This window comes from Sarcophilus harrisii, chromosome 5, assembly GCF_902635505.1.
Source record: "Sarcophilus harrisii chromosome 5, mSarHar1.11, whole genome shotgun sequence".
Lineage (NCBI taxonomy): Eukaryota > Metazoa > Chordata > Mammalia > Dasyuromorphia > Dasyuridae > Sarcophilus > Sarcophilus harrisii.
This window is the reverse complement of record NC_045430.1, coordinates 60,906,294-60,923,154: the sequence shown is the minus strand read 5'-3', so window position 1 is coordinate 60,923,154 and position 16,861 is coordinate 60,906,294. Positions and strand designations below refer to the sequence as shown.

Genomic DNA, 16,861 nt, shown 5'->3' with positions numbered 1-16,861 from the left:
GTGGCAGGAGGTAGGAAATTAGGAAGAGGGAAGAAGTGGAAGCTTTCTCTATAAAATATGAAGCCAAGTTCTCAGCTGAAAGAATGGAGAAGAGGGAACCTTGGGAGGTTTGAGGAATGATGAAAACGTCTAGAAGAACTGCTGATGATAGTAGAATAATGAGTTGAGAGATGTAAAAGGATTGCTTAGCAGCAATGAGGGCCCAGTTGAGGTTGTGTAACATGTTTATAACGGAGCCAATTCATGATTTTCTCTATCTTTGTACATAGTTAGCAGCTAAGGCAGGAGCTTGGACTAGATTATGTTGAAGATCTTTTTCAGCTCTAAACCTACAATGCCAAGATGACATTTTGAAATTCCCAGTTCTGTGATTCTTCATTACACCAAAGTAACAATAGTCATCATCTTAACAAAAATGATGACAGCACGAAGTATGAAATTGTTTCTTTTTAAACTGTTCATCAAAGGAGCAGCTAGGTGGACCAGTGGACAGAGGACCAGCCCTGAAGTTGGGAGGACCTGAGTTCAAATCTGATCTCAGACACTTAACATTTCCTGGCTGTGTGATCCTGGGCAAGTCACTTAACCCCAATTGCCTTAGCCAAAATAAATAAACATAATAAAATAAGGCAGAAGGGGAATACTCCTTTCCTAGGCACTCACTTGTGTGTCAGCACTCTGATCCTCTCCTGGTTTCTCTCATGCTGAACCTGTGCTTCTTCCATATAGATGCGTCGGTCTTCTAAAAGCCCTTCGACCTGGTTTCTGGCATGTTTGGTCTGCTCTTCAAGTTGAGCTTGCAGTGCTTCCACCTAGACAGATCAACAGAAGATAAAATACCCAGCTCTATTTCCTTTTACAACTACTCATAGGAAGAGACACTAAAATATTTGTAAGAAAATTAACAATCAGCTACAACATTAACAAAATAGCAAAAAAAGTTTCTTTCCTTTTCATCATCTTTATTAGGATCGGATTATGCAACAAAATAATCAACTGTACACAGTAAGGCTGTATTCTTGTAAAATCCAATTACTTTTTTCCACTCCTGGGATTCTAGCAAAGCAGGGAATGTAGTCTTGCCTTAGGTTTTTGTTTGTTTTTGGTTTTTTTTTGGTTGAGGAAAACAAAGTCACCTTATAACCAAATAATTACATGACTCCTCTTTCTGTATCCTGCTGTCAGGTTTAAATGTAGTCATTACCTATTGTTAGAAAAATATTATTAAACAACTGGGTTACTTTGATAGAGACAGATTGTCCAATGTAATTAAATATATAATTCTTGTTCCATGTGGCATTTAGTTACCAAATGGCCAAAATATCAGTGGAAGAGCAGTAACTATTTTAAAGAATTCGATTCAAAGCCTACCAGTTACATAGTGAATGTGTCATATATGAAAATTTGGCAGGAAAGCTATTCTTCTCGGTTTCTCTATTTCCTATCCCAAGAACAAAGGAATTTCACACTTAATGTTAGCTAAAGATTTAGCCCCAAATAAGGACTTTTTATATAGCTAGAAGCAGGAGTTCTGCAATGTTTAAATTATGTCTGTTTTATTTAAACTTACAGTATACAGCAGAGAACCATATGTTTTAACTGGGTGCCTAGAATATCACAAGAATTTAATTTGTAGAAGTCAAAACTTGTCACTATTTGCCAACAGATATTTTCTACCTGTAGCACAAGTGTCTGATTGTCTCTTTGGTATTTCTCAGGACTTTCTTGTGTTTCTTTTATTGATCTTCCTAAGTTTCTTTTAGTACCTGCAGTAGAAAACAGGTTAGTTGAGAAAATAATTTATTTGGCTTTTCTTCCAGATGGGCAGTTACCAGTTTTACTCTAGTAGAGCAGAGGTGCTCAGTCTGATTTCAGAAAGGAGTCTAGTAGAAAAAGGAGAGAAAAGAAAATTTTACAGCAACCACTGTTATTTTCCCCCTAAAAACAAGTAAAGAATTCTTCCTGATTAATAATATCCAATTCATTATCAAACACTGCCTTGAGGTACAGAGAACTTCTGAGCCAGATTTATTTTCTTAGTAATTTCTGTTTATGCAGGATATTAATATTGATTTAAAAAATCTAGGGAATAGAGAGAGCTGCCAGCTACATCACACACACACACACACACACACACACACACACACACACACATACACACCACATCTGGATAACTAATTTTCAAAGAAGTATAATATACAACACTAACCATATAAACAAAACTGAAACTTTCTTCAACTGCTTATGCAGCTCTTCAGAATCTTAAGAGTGCCACAGGTCATCATTATAAGTGTCAATTATTACCGTACAGAATTTTTTTTTTTTTAAATTGACTTAGCTGTTTGAATTCCAAAGAAAAAAGTTTACTCACTGGTATCTGCTTCATGTGGCTGCTTGAAATAAACAGCCTTTTGAGGAATAGTGACCTGAAAGAATCAAAAGGGGCATTCCTTTTAAAGAAAACACTTTACTTTCCAATCTGTACTCCTAAGATCAAACATCATTCCCACAGTACATTCACTACATTGCACACAAGTGTAAAAGACACTAAGTTAAGCATGAGATTCCATGGGCAAGACAGAGGAACTTAATCTCTCAAAGATGACAGAGTTTTTGCTGGCTCCATATGGTATCCAGTTAATACCTAGCCAAAACTTCACTACAGGATTTCTTCTTCTAATGAACTTTGAAATCCATCTGATACTTAAATATATGTGCCATAAACAAAAACTTAATAGCAAAGACAAATTCTCCTCAGTTCCCATATTGCCTCCCAAATAACAAAGGAATTTCACTTTTAACATTAGTCAGCTAGTTAGAAAGTCCATGAGAAAATAAACTAAGGAAATCTGTTAAGTTGAAATAATTCAAAACTGCATTCATGTTTTTGAATATAGACATTATATTTGGAATGTTCTTCTAAAGCCCAGACTATCCAATTTCCATCTTTCAAGACCCAGTTCAAATGCCATCTCTGTCATGAAAATTTCCTTATCCCCTTAGCTAAGAATCTCTCCTCCTTATGATCTACCCTAGTCTTGTTTTTTTATATTTTGTTTTATCTTATATTCTATGTTGTATGTGTGAGTTAATAGTTCCTAGTTTAATATACTATTTACCCTCTTAGGGCAAAGACTGTCTTATTCTCTATATTTGACAAAACACTTTGCACAGTATCTTACACAAAATAGTTGGTCAATAAATATTAGTCAAATGAATTATTCATGTTTAAGACACAGTCATTATACAAATGAGAATTAATGGTATTTGTTCTGGATCTCCCTCCAGTTCTACCCATTACAGATTTTGGTCACAATTGCTTTGAATGTTCTAGGTTGTTCCAAACCTCATTAAAAAAATAATCTTATGGATCAGGATGTTCCAATAACCACTTACTTTGTGTAGAGGCTCCTTATGAAAATATGTTACTTCTCTAGAATGTGTTCCCACTAAGGTCAAGAGATGTTGAATTTTTTTTCTGTCTTCTAGCTCCCTACAATCACCAGAGATTATTATTGATAATTATTCCAATTACATATGCCCTTTACATTTGATGGGCATTTTGTCTTGGAGAAAGAAATAGGACTGTGAGAAACTTACATTTAAATTTTGCATTGAAATTTACAAAGAAATTTCTTCACCCCAATTAAATAATGAAGAAGGCCATACAAGAATTATCCTCTTCAATTTTATGATTAGAAAACTGAGGTCAGAAAAGCCGATTTGTCCAGTCATGTTGCTAGTAAACATTAGAATCTAGTTATGAACTCAAATCTCCTGATTCTAAATTTAATTATCTACTATGAATAGTACAACTATATTCCTATATTTCTTTTTTGGGGGGAAACAATTGGACTTAAATGATTTGCCTAAGGTCCTACAGCTAGTAAATGTCTGAGGATAGATTTGAACTATAGATTTTTTTTTTTAATAGTCCTTTTGGCAAAATAAACATTTTTATGAAAATGAAAATAGATCAGTGCTCTAGTATTGTAACTCTCGGAGCTCAATTGGTAGCACAAGTATTCTTTTCTTGTATCGTTTTTGCTCTTTATCTAAAGATGTCTCTGGCAGTTTTTGTACTTTTTATCTAATGACTATAAAGTTCTTAATTTCTGGGATACTATGAACTGTGAAAATGTTTCTTTATTTTTGGGGGAGAAAATGTTTAAATAACAGATTTCGAATCTACTAGCCAAGTTTCTGTGCTGATCCACAATGTTCTTAAAAATAACAACTCCGACAATCTCTTTTATTAAAATAATAATAAATAATAAATAAATAATGAAAAAGCAATGTATATTTTAGTGGTTAAAGGAATGACAACCGGGCAGTTTTTCCATTCATTTTCATATTATGTTAATTAGACCACCAAAAAGATTTCAGCACTATTCATCATATAAGTGTAAGTAACAGAACATGTGGGTTTGGAGGAGAAATCTTAGAAATGTTTTCTTAGCTGTCACTGCAAAGGAACAGGGATTTGTATATAGATTTTTCTCCCCTTTTAAGTCATTAAAAGCAATGTTATACAGTATAATTACCAAGAATGAAAAAAAAATTGTTTTTGTTCAGTGCATATTTGAAATCTCTCTTCCTGCTAACTCCCAGCAGAAAGAGAAGTACACTAGATTGAGAAATAGAGGTTGGAGGCCCAAATCCCTACCTGTATGACCTTAGACAATTCATGCCATTTCTGGGCCTCAGTTTTCTCATCTATAAAAAGAGGGGGTTGAGTTGAAAGATTTCTAGGGTCTCTTCCAATTTTGAATTCTAAGACATTAAAAGCCCCCTTTTTTCTGCTCAGTACTTGATTTTTAATCGGTCATTTTCTGAGTAGAGGCGTAACACATGTTCACGCTCCTGGAAGAGGTAGATCTGCATGTCACTTAGGGCTTTCTGTAATTCAGCAATCTCTTCCTCCCTCTGCTGGATTTCTAACTCCAGTTTATGCTATCAAAAACAAACAAACAAACAAACAAAAAAAAATAGGTGAAATGATCCTGAACCTCAGAGAGGATATTTCTTAAATATAACTCTACCTTAACAGTTCCCAAATATTAAAAGCTTCCTGTTATCTAAGTATTGTGAGAATGATTTATGAGACTATAGTAAATCAATAAGCCACCAAATCACAGAGCATTGAAAGTGAATTCCTGAAAAAATATTTTGAGATTTAACTCTTATACAGGATATACAGAATATTCTTGTAGTTTAGCTAGGGATGGATATAAGTTATTTGTACGAGCTGGTACAAAATATATGAGGAAAAATTTAAATTAAATTTGAGCCATATAGAGGTTATTGAGCAATGAAGTATCAGAATCTTATATAAAATCTTTTTAGCACCCTTTTCCCTTGGAGGGATATAGGTTATAGGAAGCACAGATCTCAGGATTTGATAACACAAAAATGTTTTAATACAACAGTCTTTATAACTATTCTCTCTGGAACACAAACTGATACTTCCTACAGACATTTAACATTTAATTATAATTTAAAGAACTTAGTGAGAAAGACTAGAATGAAGACCACATTGTTTTTTCTTACCTGGTTTTTATATATGTGGGTATATTTTTCCAGTTTTCTCAATAGTTCTTCATTTTGTTCATCAAACTCAAGTATCTTTCTTCGGTAATATTCTAATAATTCGTTAGATGAGCAGATGAAGTTTAGGCGCTCAGAAATGGAAGGCAGGGGAGTTGATCCCTCTAAATCTTTAGGAGATCTTGTCCCAGAAATATCACAGTATTTAGAAGGGCTCCGAGAGGTTGGTAAGCTAATTAAAATCATTACAGAAGTTAAAATAGAAGCTTTTTAGTATTTATGGAATTCTCAGAATTTGGTACAGTTAGATTCTAATATTTATTTTGAAAGTTATAGAGATTCAATTATACTATACCGGGCATTATGATTAATTAGTTCAAATAAATCTTGAATTGAATATTTAAATTCTGAGTCCCATAATTCCACTTAACATATCCCTTTCAATCAGCCATTTAAAATATATATGTATATATATATATATATATATATATAAATAACTTTTCTTTTAAATCAGCTAGATTTTTTAATTATTTGTGTTGACTATGAATCTATAGTAATATTTGAAATTGTTAACAAAACATTGATATCATTTTAAAAAAAAATAGAGGGTATCCATCACAGACTCCCTCTTTTTCCCTAATTTATATCTCAAAAGCCTTCTTCATGATCTGCTATTCTTTCCTTCTTTGTTTCAGTTTCTGATGAAGAAGCAGTCTTTTTCCTTGCCCGGGTCAATGCCTCCCTTTGTACTTTTCTTTTTCTCTTTGAGCATTTTATTTCACTTTCAGTCAAACACACTGTTGGGCACACAGTAGGGCATAAAATAAAATGAAATATACTGTCTCAAGTCCTGCTGCTATAGACATGCAAAGCCAAAAGATTATATGTACTTTTTACAACTATATAACTGATTAAAACAATTATAGCAAGAAATCCATGTTAAATATGCTGACAAATCCAAAAGAATCACAAAAACAAGACCAATGGCTGTTAGAAAAAGTTCTATTTAGTAAAAGATCACAATTAGTAAATAAATCTCCTAATACATAAACAATAATTTACAATATGGAGGGGGTCTCATTATTTCTTAAATTTTCTTATGTTTTTATTAATATATTTGAATACTTGTGCCGGTTAAGGTAAACTTAAAATTAATATGTTCATTCAGTTAACAAATATATACCTTTAGCACCTGAATTTTCAAGTTCTAAGAAAAAAAGACATTCTAAGTGACAAAGGCCTACAAAGTTATTAAATTTTTGGCAAATATGAGACTTAAGACAGAAATCCTGATCTGAATGAACATTAAAAAGTTTCCCCACTTTACAGTGAAGACAAAAGAGTTTGGTAGATTCATTTTATACCCACAGCTTGCCAGTTTAGGATCATAATCTCCTATGTAAAAATCAAAAATGTGTGAAAAAGTAGAACAACATGACTCAAATGGGGGAAAAGGAAGTAATGGTTTCAGGTTTTTTTTCATTGTCACTGTCACCTAAAACATTTAGGAATAGGTAGAAGACAGTAAAATAAATATATGAGAATAGCATCTTTAAATAATTATTTAAAATGCAGGAATTATCATTTTACATAAAATTTTTTATTTTCAAAAGATGTTATCACTTCCAGTTCCTCCCAATAACAGCACTGGCAAGCTTTGTATTACAAGTACTGCTGACTTTTTGCAGATGTAGGAGCTGTGGATGGAGGCTGAAAGAAAGGGTAATAATCACATATAACTAATCACAGCAAAACCAGGATTAAAGTTCCCATTCATACAATGAGAAGGTGGTATGCTGTGTCAAAAAGAGCTGTACATCTGCAGTCAGGGGGTCTGGACTTAAACTCTGGTTCTGACACAGCTGGAAGACTAGTAATACTTGAAATACTCATCTCAAATAGCTGTTGTGGAGGAAAGTTAATTGTAAAATTTAAAAGTTCTATATAAATGAGTTATTACTAGTTGACACTGCTAAATCTATAAACAATTTGTATCTCAATCATTACCAAGCATTGGGTAACTAGCTAGTAGTGTCAATATACTAATTTATTTTAATGCAAATTTTACATAAATAGGAATAGAAATAATTTAAGGTCCAGAAATTTCAGTTTTCTATAAGCAATTCCCTCTTGCCCTAACCATATTATGAAAGTGAGAACTAGGAAAGCCAAAACATGGGAATTAAAACACTAGGAAATACCACAATTCTATCTCTTTGAAGGCTTCCTTTCAAACCTAAGTTCAAGAAATATACTCTTTCAGCTGTCATAATAAAGTGTTATTCTGAACAAGGATTAGTGTAAATGTGACATGTTAAACTCTTTGAAACGGGAAGACTTCTTACTTTTTGGAGACAGGAGTAGAGGCTGGGGTTTGTTTGTACATCCTGCCTTCTCCAGCACCTGCCGAAGAGACAAAATTCAGAATAAATGAGCATAAAAGAAACTATGCAGCGCAAAGCTTCTCTTACCCAGTCAGCATTAATAATTTTCCTAGCAGCATCACCACATCCAACACACCCACCTTGTTTCCAGAAATTCTACCTCTAGACTGAATTCTCTAGAAATTCTACTTTGCTTTCAAGTTGGTCTCCAAATGTGCAATATTCCAATCAGAAAACTGAATCAACAGAATTATATTTTTCTCCTTAATACAATCAGGTCAATTATTTTTTTCTTTTTTATTCCTATTTTTAGCAGGAAATAAGTAAAATGGGCTTTATGACATTGTTAATTAATGGACTGGGAGTCACAGAAAAAGCATTCAAGCATTTAAATTTATCTTCTCCCCTGAGAAAAACAAGGTTTTGATAGTAGCATCAAAACTTTTTATTATTATTTAACATCTACTGGTCATCCTGCCATCTGGGGGAGGGGGTGGGGGGGTAAGAGGTGAAAAATTGGAACAAGGGGTTTGGCAATTGTTAATGCTGTAAAGTTACCCATGCATATATCCTGTAAATAAAAGGCTATTAAATAAAAAAAAAATAAAATAAAAAAAAAAACGTTTTATTATTAACAAAACTCATCTGCTTCAGAGCCAGTAAAATTCTGGAACGACGTAATTAAGTTTACGCACAAGAATCAGTATTTTTTATTTTTTATCACAACGATTGAGCTTTGGGGAAAAGTTTTGACCACTGGCCCCTCAGGATTCTACCAGGCCACTGTGAGCAACTCCCCCAGGGGCGCTCTTCCGGACCTCTCTTTTACCGCATTTCACTACGGTCAGTAGCGATGTGCGCACATAGTCTCTCTCCTCCCACTAAAAGGGCAGGCTGGGGGGGGCGGGGAAGGAGGGCGCAGGTTTCCAGGTTTTCGTTCTGGGAGGCTGTTACTGCCCACGACGGATTCGGGGAGCAAGACATCAGAGGGACTGACTCTCGATGTGGAATTTCTAGAAATCCGGACCGGGCCTGCACTACCCCGTCCTTGGGTTCTTGTTTACAAACGTCAGGATTCGCGGACCCTCCTAGAAGGAGGAAAACTCTCGCTGACACCCAGATGGCCCTCGCCATTCCCGACCCCATAGAGCCTCCTAACGGGGCAGCCTGCGGCGCTGACGGGAACCTCACCGTCCCCAGCGACCTGGGCCTGGGGTTCGAATCCTAACTCTAATGCTTAGCACAAGCGGGACCTGGCACAAATGGGGTCCGAGTCTCGGCTTCCTCCTTCCTAAGGTCCCTGGAGGCCGCCCCCGCCTCCATCCTTCTCCTCCCTCCAGGGAGTCAGGCCTGAGGCGAGACCTCTGCCCTCTCACCGGATCTTCCCAACGGAAGCCAACAACGTCTCCCTCGGTCCCCGAGCTCCGGAGGATCCTTCCCCTCACAACAAACCAGAACCTGCCGGCCTCCTCACTCCCAACGGAAATAATCTTAATTGAACAAGGTGGGAACAGGACGCCGCAGAAACTGACCAATCACCTCTAGGGTTTCAAAGCTCTTCGGATTTTCAACCAATGGAAAAACGAATCAGGACGCAGTGAATTTCAGTCACTTTTCTCCACACGCCACAAGACAGTTTACCTGTATCCGTTTACTTCCGCAAAGATCTCTGGGAAATGTAGTTCTTTCATCTCTCGTAGCCCGGAGTAACTAACGCAGGTGGTCCGCCAAATGCCCTCATCCCGGCTCTGGTGTGCATGCAACCTGTTAAATGTAAACAAAATACTTTCTCTCCCAGCTCAGGTTCTTAACATTCTCATTTTTCTCCCCATCCATCCATGCTTGTTGAAAATGGGAGGCTCTCAATGCATCTCCTTTCACAAACAAGCCGGGAGAGGTCCATCCTACAGGCTGGTGGAGTGCCTGGGGGTGGGAGAGAAGGAGGAGGGGCTCACAATGAGCTAACATATTGCTTTAACGTTTCCCAGACTCTTTACATATATTATCTCATTTTACTCTGACAACTGTCCCGGGAGGGAGGTGCTACTATTATTCCCCTTTGGGGAAACTTCAATAGGTACAAATGAATTAAAATGCAGGTCCTGCTTTCCAGGAACTTACCTTTTAGTAAAGAACATAGCTATGTGCACACAAATGCAATAAAGACTAAGCGACTTGCCCAGGGACACAAAGGAACGAAGTGTTTGAGGCGTCATTCACACTCAGGTCCTCCCCAAGGATAAGACTAGAACACTAGAACATTAGAACACTAGAAACTAAACCAGAATAATGCCTTATCCACCAGCCATGGAAGAAGGAAAGTTCTGGCATGAATGGGCTCCAAAACAGACAGCTGTGCAGAAACCCTTCTAGCTGAATACAATGGGGCCAGTGCCAGGTGGCAAAATGTCTTAGCAATCACCCATTATCAAATACACCATTATCCCACTCATGTTGCTCTCTGCCGCTCCTAAACAGTCTGGCACAGTGACTGGGACTTGGCAGGGAGGGATTAAGCAAGGCTTTAAGGAGAAGGTAGTGCTAAAGCAGAAACGGGAAGAAAATGAAGTGGAAAGGAGTGATTCTAGGAATGGGAGAAAGCTTGAATGAGCAATAGAAGGATGGCTAGTCTGGCTAAAACCACAGAGTGAATTGGACAAGTGAAGATTTCTCAGAGACTGTAGGGTAAAATAGATCAGACTTTAGGCCTAAGTTTTAGGTTGCTCATGCCGGAAAAAGGAGAAACAGCCCCCTTTTGTGTTCCTGAAGAATTCAATTCAACCAATAACTTTTAAAAATCAACAGGATAAGGGAGGACTTGCTGGTTTGGGCTTCTGCCTCGGCATCGGGCTGAGTCCAACAGACTGCCTCGAGAGTATGCTGGCTCTCTTCTTGCAAGAATCAAATAAAGGCTTTCTGTTTATATCTGCAGATACCTCCAAGAAGTCAATTTGGGTAAAAGTGATGAGGTTAGTGGCAGGTTCGGGGCTCAGGGATCCAAATGAAGAAATTTGGCTCCCCTAGATTCCCCTAGGATTTGGCACATGGCAGGGAGTTGTGTGAACTCCCTTCTGTCAGAGGTCCTTCGGAAAGGAATTCACGGACTCGAAAAGCTAGACTGTCAAAAGAAGTTTATTATTGGCATTGGGAAGTCAGCCTTTGCTATGCATGAATAGAAAGACTGAATTGCTTGGTGCAAGGTCCCGACACAGAAATAAAGTTTCTAGTAGAGAAATCCCAACAGAGAGGTTTAGTCTTGTTAGGGGAATAGGTAAGAGATAAAGAGGGGGTAATGCTGAAAGAGAATATTTCATCAGGCAGAGGGTTGCTGCTATGCAAAGGGGAGAGAGAGGTTCCTTGGCATGGCATAGCATGGCATGGCATGCTAAGTCCTCTGCAAGGACTGAGCCCTAAGTTGGCTCATTTTATGGCTAGAAACTAGGGGTTGCTCTTGAGGGGGGCTGGATGCAGTTTGAGCTGGAATCAGAATAGAAAATCTTGGAATTGAATGAGTGTCTCTGGGCTAATCTTCACCTTAATGGGAAGCATAATCAGTAATGAGTGTTATCAATGGGGATGATGCCCCTCTCTCAGGATAACAGAATGAAAATATTTATCCTGTTTCCCTCAGGCAAGTCTTTTATAGAGGCCAGGATTCAAGGAGACTTTCTCCTTGAAGGAGTTTCAGAGTTTTGGAGTCCTCCCTTGAGTTTCAGGCTCCCCTCATCAAAGGGAAAGGTTTAACACCCCTTCCCACACATAGAGTATAGGAAATGGAGTAATGTCTTATGCTTGGGTTAACCTCTCTACATGGACTTTGATCTCATGGCCTCCTATGTTCTCCAGCAGGTTGTCATGTAAAGTTAACAAGCATTTATTACACATAGGGTATGTGATAAGTATTGGGGGTTACAAAGAAAGTCAAAACTAGTTCCTGCCCTCAAAGAGCTTATAAAGATTGTAAAGAGACAACATAGAAACCATTACATACAAACAAGATATAGGCAGATAAATTGGAGATAATCAGAGGGAAGGAACTAGCATTAAAGGGCACCAACAAAAGTTTCTATCAAAAAATGAGAGTTTAGTTGAAACTTGAAGAAAGTCAGAGCCAGGAAGTAGAAATGAAAAGAAAGAATTCCAAGCATGGGGAACAACCAGTAAAAATTCCAGTGTCATCCTTGGGAAAAAAAAATCTTTACTAGATCCAATATGAAAGATTTTTGCCTATTTCCATCCTCCCTTTCTCATTCAAACTTTTGGAAAAACTTTCTACCTTCATTGATCCATTTTTTTTCATTTTCTTCTAAATCCTCTGTGATCTGGCTTCCAACCTCATTAGTCAAATGAAACTATACCCTCCAAAGTTATTAATGGTCTCATAATTGCCAAATCTGATGAATTCTCTCAATTCTTATTCTTCTTGACCTGTCTTACATTATTTGATATTGTTGACCACCCTTACCTCCTCAAAATTTTCTGATACTTCTCCCACTTGGTTCTTTTTCTAATATTTTTTACTAGGTCATTATTCACATGATGTACCCCGAGTGTGAATATATCCCCAAGTCTTGTCCTTGGACTTCTTATCTTTCTTTAAACTCTCTTTGTAACCTCATTAGTTCCTCTGGTCTCTACTCAGATGACCATCATTGATTGATTATCTCATTCCCCACAAAGTTATTTCAAACTTTTCCCTCTCCTCAAGCCTCCTACAAATTTTTCTATGTTATCTGTCTCAGCAGAACACATTGTCTTTTATTTTGCTGAAAAAAAAATTTAGACCATTCAATTTGAGCTACTTTCACTCTCTTCATCTCAAGATCCTTTGACATCATTTCTCATTTTCCCTTTTCCCAGTTTCTAATTTTAAAAAATCTTTTTCTTGTCTAAGTCTACATGCACATGAACACAACTCTTCCTATTTTCTCTAGCAAATGCATCCTCAATCATCCTCTCCCTTTCTCAATCTCTTTAACTTCTTCTTATCAATGGTCTCTTTCCCCACTTCAAACATGTCCAAGTCTTCCCCATCTTAAAAACAAAACAAGCATTTTCTAAAGATCCTAGCAACCCCTACATTTCTCTTCCCTTTATCAGCCAAACCCTTTGAAAAAGATGTCTAACTTGCTGCCGCCACTTCATTTCCTCTCACTTCTCAAACAACTTTGTAGCTATTTCGTATTTGATCTATATGTAGTTATATATATATATATATCCATGTTTTCCTAACTCCATCAGAATTTAAGTTCCTGGAGAGTAGGCACTATTCCATTCATTGCTTTTGTATCCCCTGCATCTGGCAAAGTACATTGTTGTTGTTGTTGTTCAACTTTGTGACTACATTTGGGGTTTTCTTGGCAGACATAGTGGAGTAGTTTGCTCCTGCCTTTTTTAAAGTTATGGAAACTGAGATAAACAGTGTAAAGTGACTTGCCCACATCACACAGTTAAGTGGCTGAGGCCAGATCTGAAGTCAGTCCTGATTCCAGGCTCAGAACACTATCCATTGTGCCACCTAGTTGCCCATAGGGCACATAAAAATATTTAACAAATATTTGTTGATCATTTGATTGATACTCTCTCTCTCAAGCTCTACTCCTGCACAACCTGCTAATTACCACATATTTTCTTTATTTTTTCTTTTCGTTTTTTTTTTTTTTTTTTTTTTTTTTTTTTTTTTTTTTTTTTTTTTGCTGAGGCAATTGGGGTTACATGACTTGCCCAGGGTCACACAGCCAGAAAGTGTTAAATGTCTGGGGCTAGATTTGAACTCAGGTCCTTTCTAACTTTCAGGGCTGATATCCACCATGCCCCCTAGCTGCTCCTCTTACCAGCTATTTTCAATGGAATACTCAATAAACACTTAAAATTTTAAAATGTCTACAAACAGACTTCATTGTCTCCCCCCAAACTTCCCTTTCCCTGCTCAGAGCCCTACCATCATTGCATTCATCTATCTTTATAATAGATGCCATCTATATTATGTTTCACTGACTTTAGATTTCCTTTTGTCTTCAGTCACATAGCCACCACCCTTAGTTAAGTCCTTCATCACTCTCCAGGATGACAATAGTCTTCAAATTGGTATTCTTGACTCATCACTCCTTTCTTTCCAACTCATCTCCAAATGCTCTTTAAAGTGAATTTTTAAAAGCACAACTTTGAGCATGTCTCTCTACTCAATAATGTCTGGTAATCCCCTAGGACCTTTAGGATCAGTTATAAAAACCTCTGTTAAAGTTGTTAAAGTCCTTCACAAAATGGCTCCATTCTGAATTTTCAGCTTTATCACAAATTTCTCCTTTCTACTCATTGTAACATCTATTTAAATTGATTTTCTTACTAATCCCCACAACAATACTTCATCTCTTGTCTCATATCCTTGCACTGGTCATTCCCCTTATCAGAAATGAACTTCTTCCCTATCTCCATCTTTGTTTCCTTTAAGGCTCAGAACAAATGACACTTTCTGCATTATGCATCTCCTAGTTATAAGTATTTATGCCTTTTAAGTTTATCTTGAAATTATTTTGTATCAAAAAGTCCACAAGCATTTACTAAAATACCTGTTACGTGCTAAGCAAGGTGATAAATGCTGAGTATATAAAGAAAGATTAAAAAGAAAAAACAGTCCCCTTCTCAGGAGTTTACAACCTAATAGGGTTGACAACATGCCAACAAGTATGTACAAATAAGCTATATGCAAGATAATTTGGAGTTGATCAGCAGCCCCCTTGAGGACGATCAGAAAGGTTTCTTGTAGAACATGGAATTTTAGCTGATTAGAAGGAAGCCAAGAAATCCAGGGGGTTGAGAAGAGGAGACAGAGTATTCCAACAGCCAGTGAAAATAGACAGTGTCTGGAGATGGAGTATTTTGTTTGAAGAACAGCAAGGAAGCTATACAGAGTACTGGAGGTGGGAGAGGTGCAAGAAAAATGTATAAAGTAGAAAGCTAAAAATCAGAACAAAAAGGGAAAAAACTACAAGAAAGAAAAAGCAAACAAAAAAAAAAAAAGGTGAAAATAGTATGCTTCAATCTGCTTTCAGTCTCCATATTCTCTCTCTCTGTAGGCAGATGGCATTTTCCATTGCAAATCTACTAGAATTATCTTGGATCAATGTATTGCTGAGAAGAGCCAAATTTATCAAGATGATCATCACATAATCTTGTTGTTAGTGTGTTCTCTTGATTCTGCTCATTTCATTCAACATCAGTTCATAATAACTTTTTCCAGGCTTTTCTGAAATCAGTCTGCTTATCATTTCTTATAGAACAATAATATTCCATTACATTCATATGCCATAGCTTAATTAGTTATTCTCCAAATGATGAGTATTTATCCATTTTCCAATGCAGAAGCTAAGTTGTTGATGGTTGTGAATGATAAATAAGGGATTTCATATTTGTTCCCAGAAGTAATTGGGGAACCATTGAAGTTTGTTGAATGAGAGAGAAGGAATGTTGTGTAACAATCATGTCCCAAACTGAACTCATTATCTTTCTACGTAAAACGTCTCTTCCTAGCTTTTCTAGGATACCACCACCTATTATTACAATGCTTAGCACAGAGTATGTGATTAATAAGTGTGTATTGATTGATTGATTGTTTAAAATATTTGTGGGAATCCAGTTCTAGATTCCCAATACAGAGAAAGGATAGACCAGATTCCCAGTTAGAGGTATAAGACCAGAGCTTAGGAGAAAGGTTAGAGATGGCTACATAAATATGAGATTCATCTATTTCTAGACAACAATCTATGAAGATCAACAAGATGAAATAGTCAAGAGAAGAGGTGGTGGTCCAGAACAAGAGCTTTGGGCTCTGTCTCTGCCTCTTAGACATTCACCGGTAGCATTGTGATCTCAATGAAGATTTGAGACTGAGAAAGAATAGTAAAAAATAAGAAAATTGGTGAGAAAAGAACCAGGAGAGAGCAGTATGATGAAAAACTAGAGAGGAGGCAGTATAAAGGTGAATAGGGTAATTGAGAATGTCAAACAAAGGCTGTGAAGAAATGAAGAAATACAGGAATAAATCACTGGGATTTAGCAATTAAGAAATAATTAGTAACCTTGGAAAGAGCCATTTCATTTGAACAATGAGGTCAGAAGCCAGAATGCAGAGATTTAAGAAGAGAATAAGAGAAAAGGAAGTGGAAACAGAGAGAAGAAAACCTTAACTAGCAGTTCAGATAGAAAAGACAGAAATATTGGATGACAGCTTTCCTTGATGGAAAAATGAAGTGAGGGTGTTTTTTTTTTAACAGTATTTTATTTTTCCAAATACATTCAAAGATAGTTTTCAACATTCACTTTCACAAAACCTTGTGTTCCAAATTTTTCTCCCTTTCCTCCCCCCTCCTTTCTAAGACAGCAAGCAATGCAATATAGATTTAAAAAAAATCAATTCCTCTAAACACATTTCCATATTCATCATGATGCATAAAAAGAAAAATCAGATCAAAAGGGGAAAAAAACACAAGAAAAAAAAGAGCAAGCAAACAACAAAAAAGGTGAAAATACCATTCTTGATCCACATTCAGTTTTCATAATTTTCTCTCTCTGTCTCTGGATGTAGATGGTACTTTCCATCACAAGTCTTTTGGAATTGTCCTTGAGTCACTTTATTGTTGAAAAGAGTCAAGTCACATCACAAATCAGAAGTCAGAGTTTTTTGAGGATGAGGGATACATATGTATGTTTATAGACAGCAGAGAAACCAATATCTTCTTATCGAAGGGATTGACGAGAATTGAGTTGAGATAATAAAGGGGGCAATTTGCTGGAGAAAAAAGGATGGAATGGGATCACTTATGTATATGGAGGAATATGCCTTGGGAAAGAGAAAGACAACTTCATGTGAGAGAGGGCTAAAGCAGTCCTGGAAGGTTATCTCAGTGATACAAGATAAGGAGAAGAGGATT

The 16,861-nt window shown here is 36.7% G+C and overlaps 1 protein-coding gene across 3 annotated transcripts in view; it reads right to left on the bottom strand.

The window, feature by feature from the left end:
- The window catches only part of CCDC77 (coiled-coil domain containing 77), a 32,004-nt gene extending 22,280 nt beyond the window's left edge, over window positions 1-9,724 (bottom strand). The window contains exons 1-8 of one of the 3 annotated variants that reach the window (XM_031939492.1): window positions 9,573-9,724; window positions 7,893-7,950; window positions 5,551-5,779; window positions 4,811-4,953; window positions 3,397-3,493; window positions 2,372-2,426; window positions 1,678-1,766; window positions 664-812 (exon numbers count right to left, since the gene is read on the bottom strand). In XM_031939492.1, the coding sequence (XP_031795352.1) occupies window positions 664-812; window positions 1,678-1,766; window positions 2,372-2,426; window positions 3,397-3,493; window positions 4,811-4,953; window positions 5,551-5,779; window positions 7,893-7,933 (803 nt within the window). In that variant the 5' untranslated portion in view covers window positions 7,934-7,950; window positions 9,573-9,724. Of the gene's footprint in view, window positions 1-663; window positions 813-1,677; window positions 1,767-2,371; window positions 2,427-3,396; window positions 3,494-4,810; window positions 4,954-5,550; window positions 5,780-7,892; window positions 7,951-9,307; window positions 9,425-9,463; window positions 9,553-9,572 lie in introns of those variants that run through there. The other 2 variants (XM_031939494.1, XM_012550803.3) reach the window with 2 other exon arrangements.
- Between the last annotated feature and the right edge of the window lie 7,137 nt (window positions 9,725-16,861).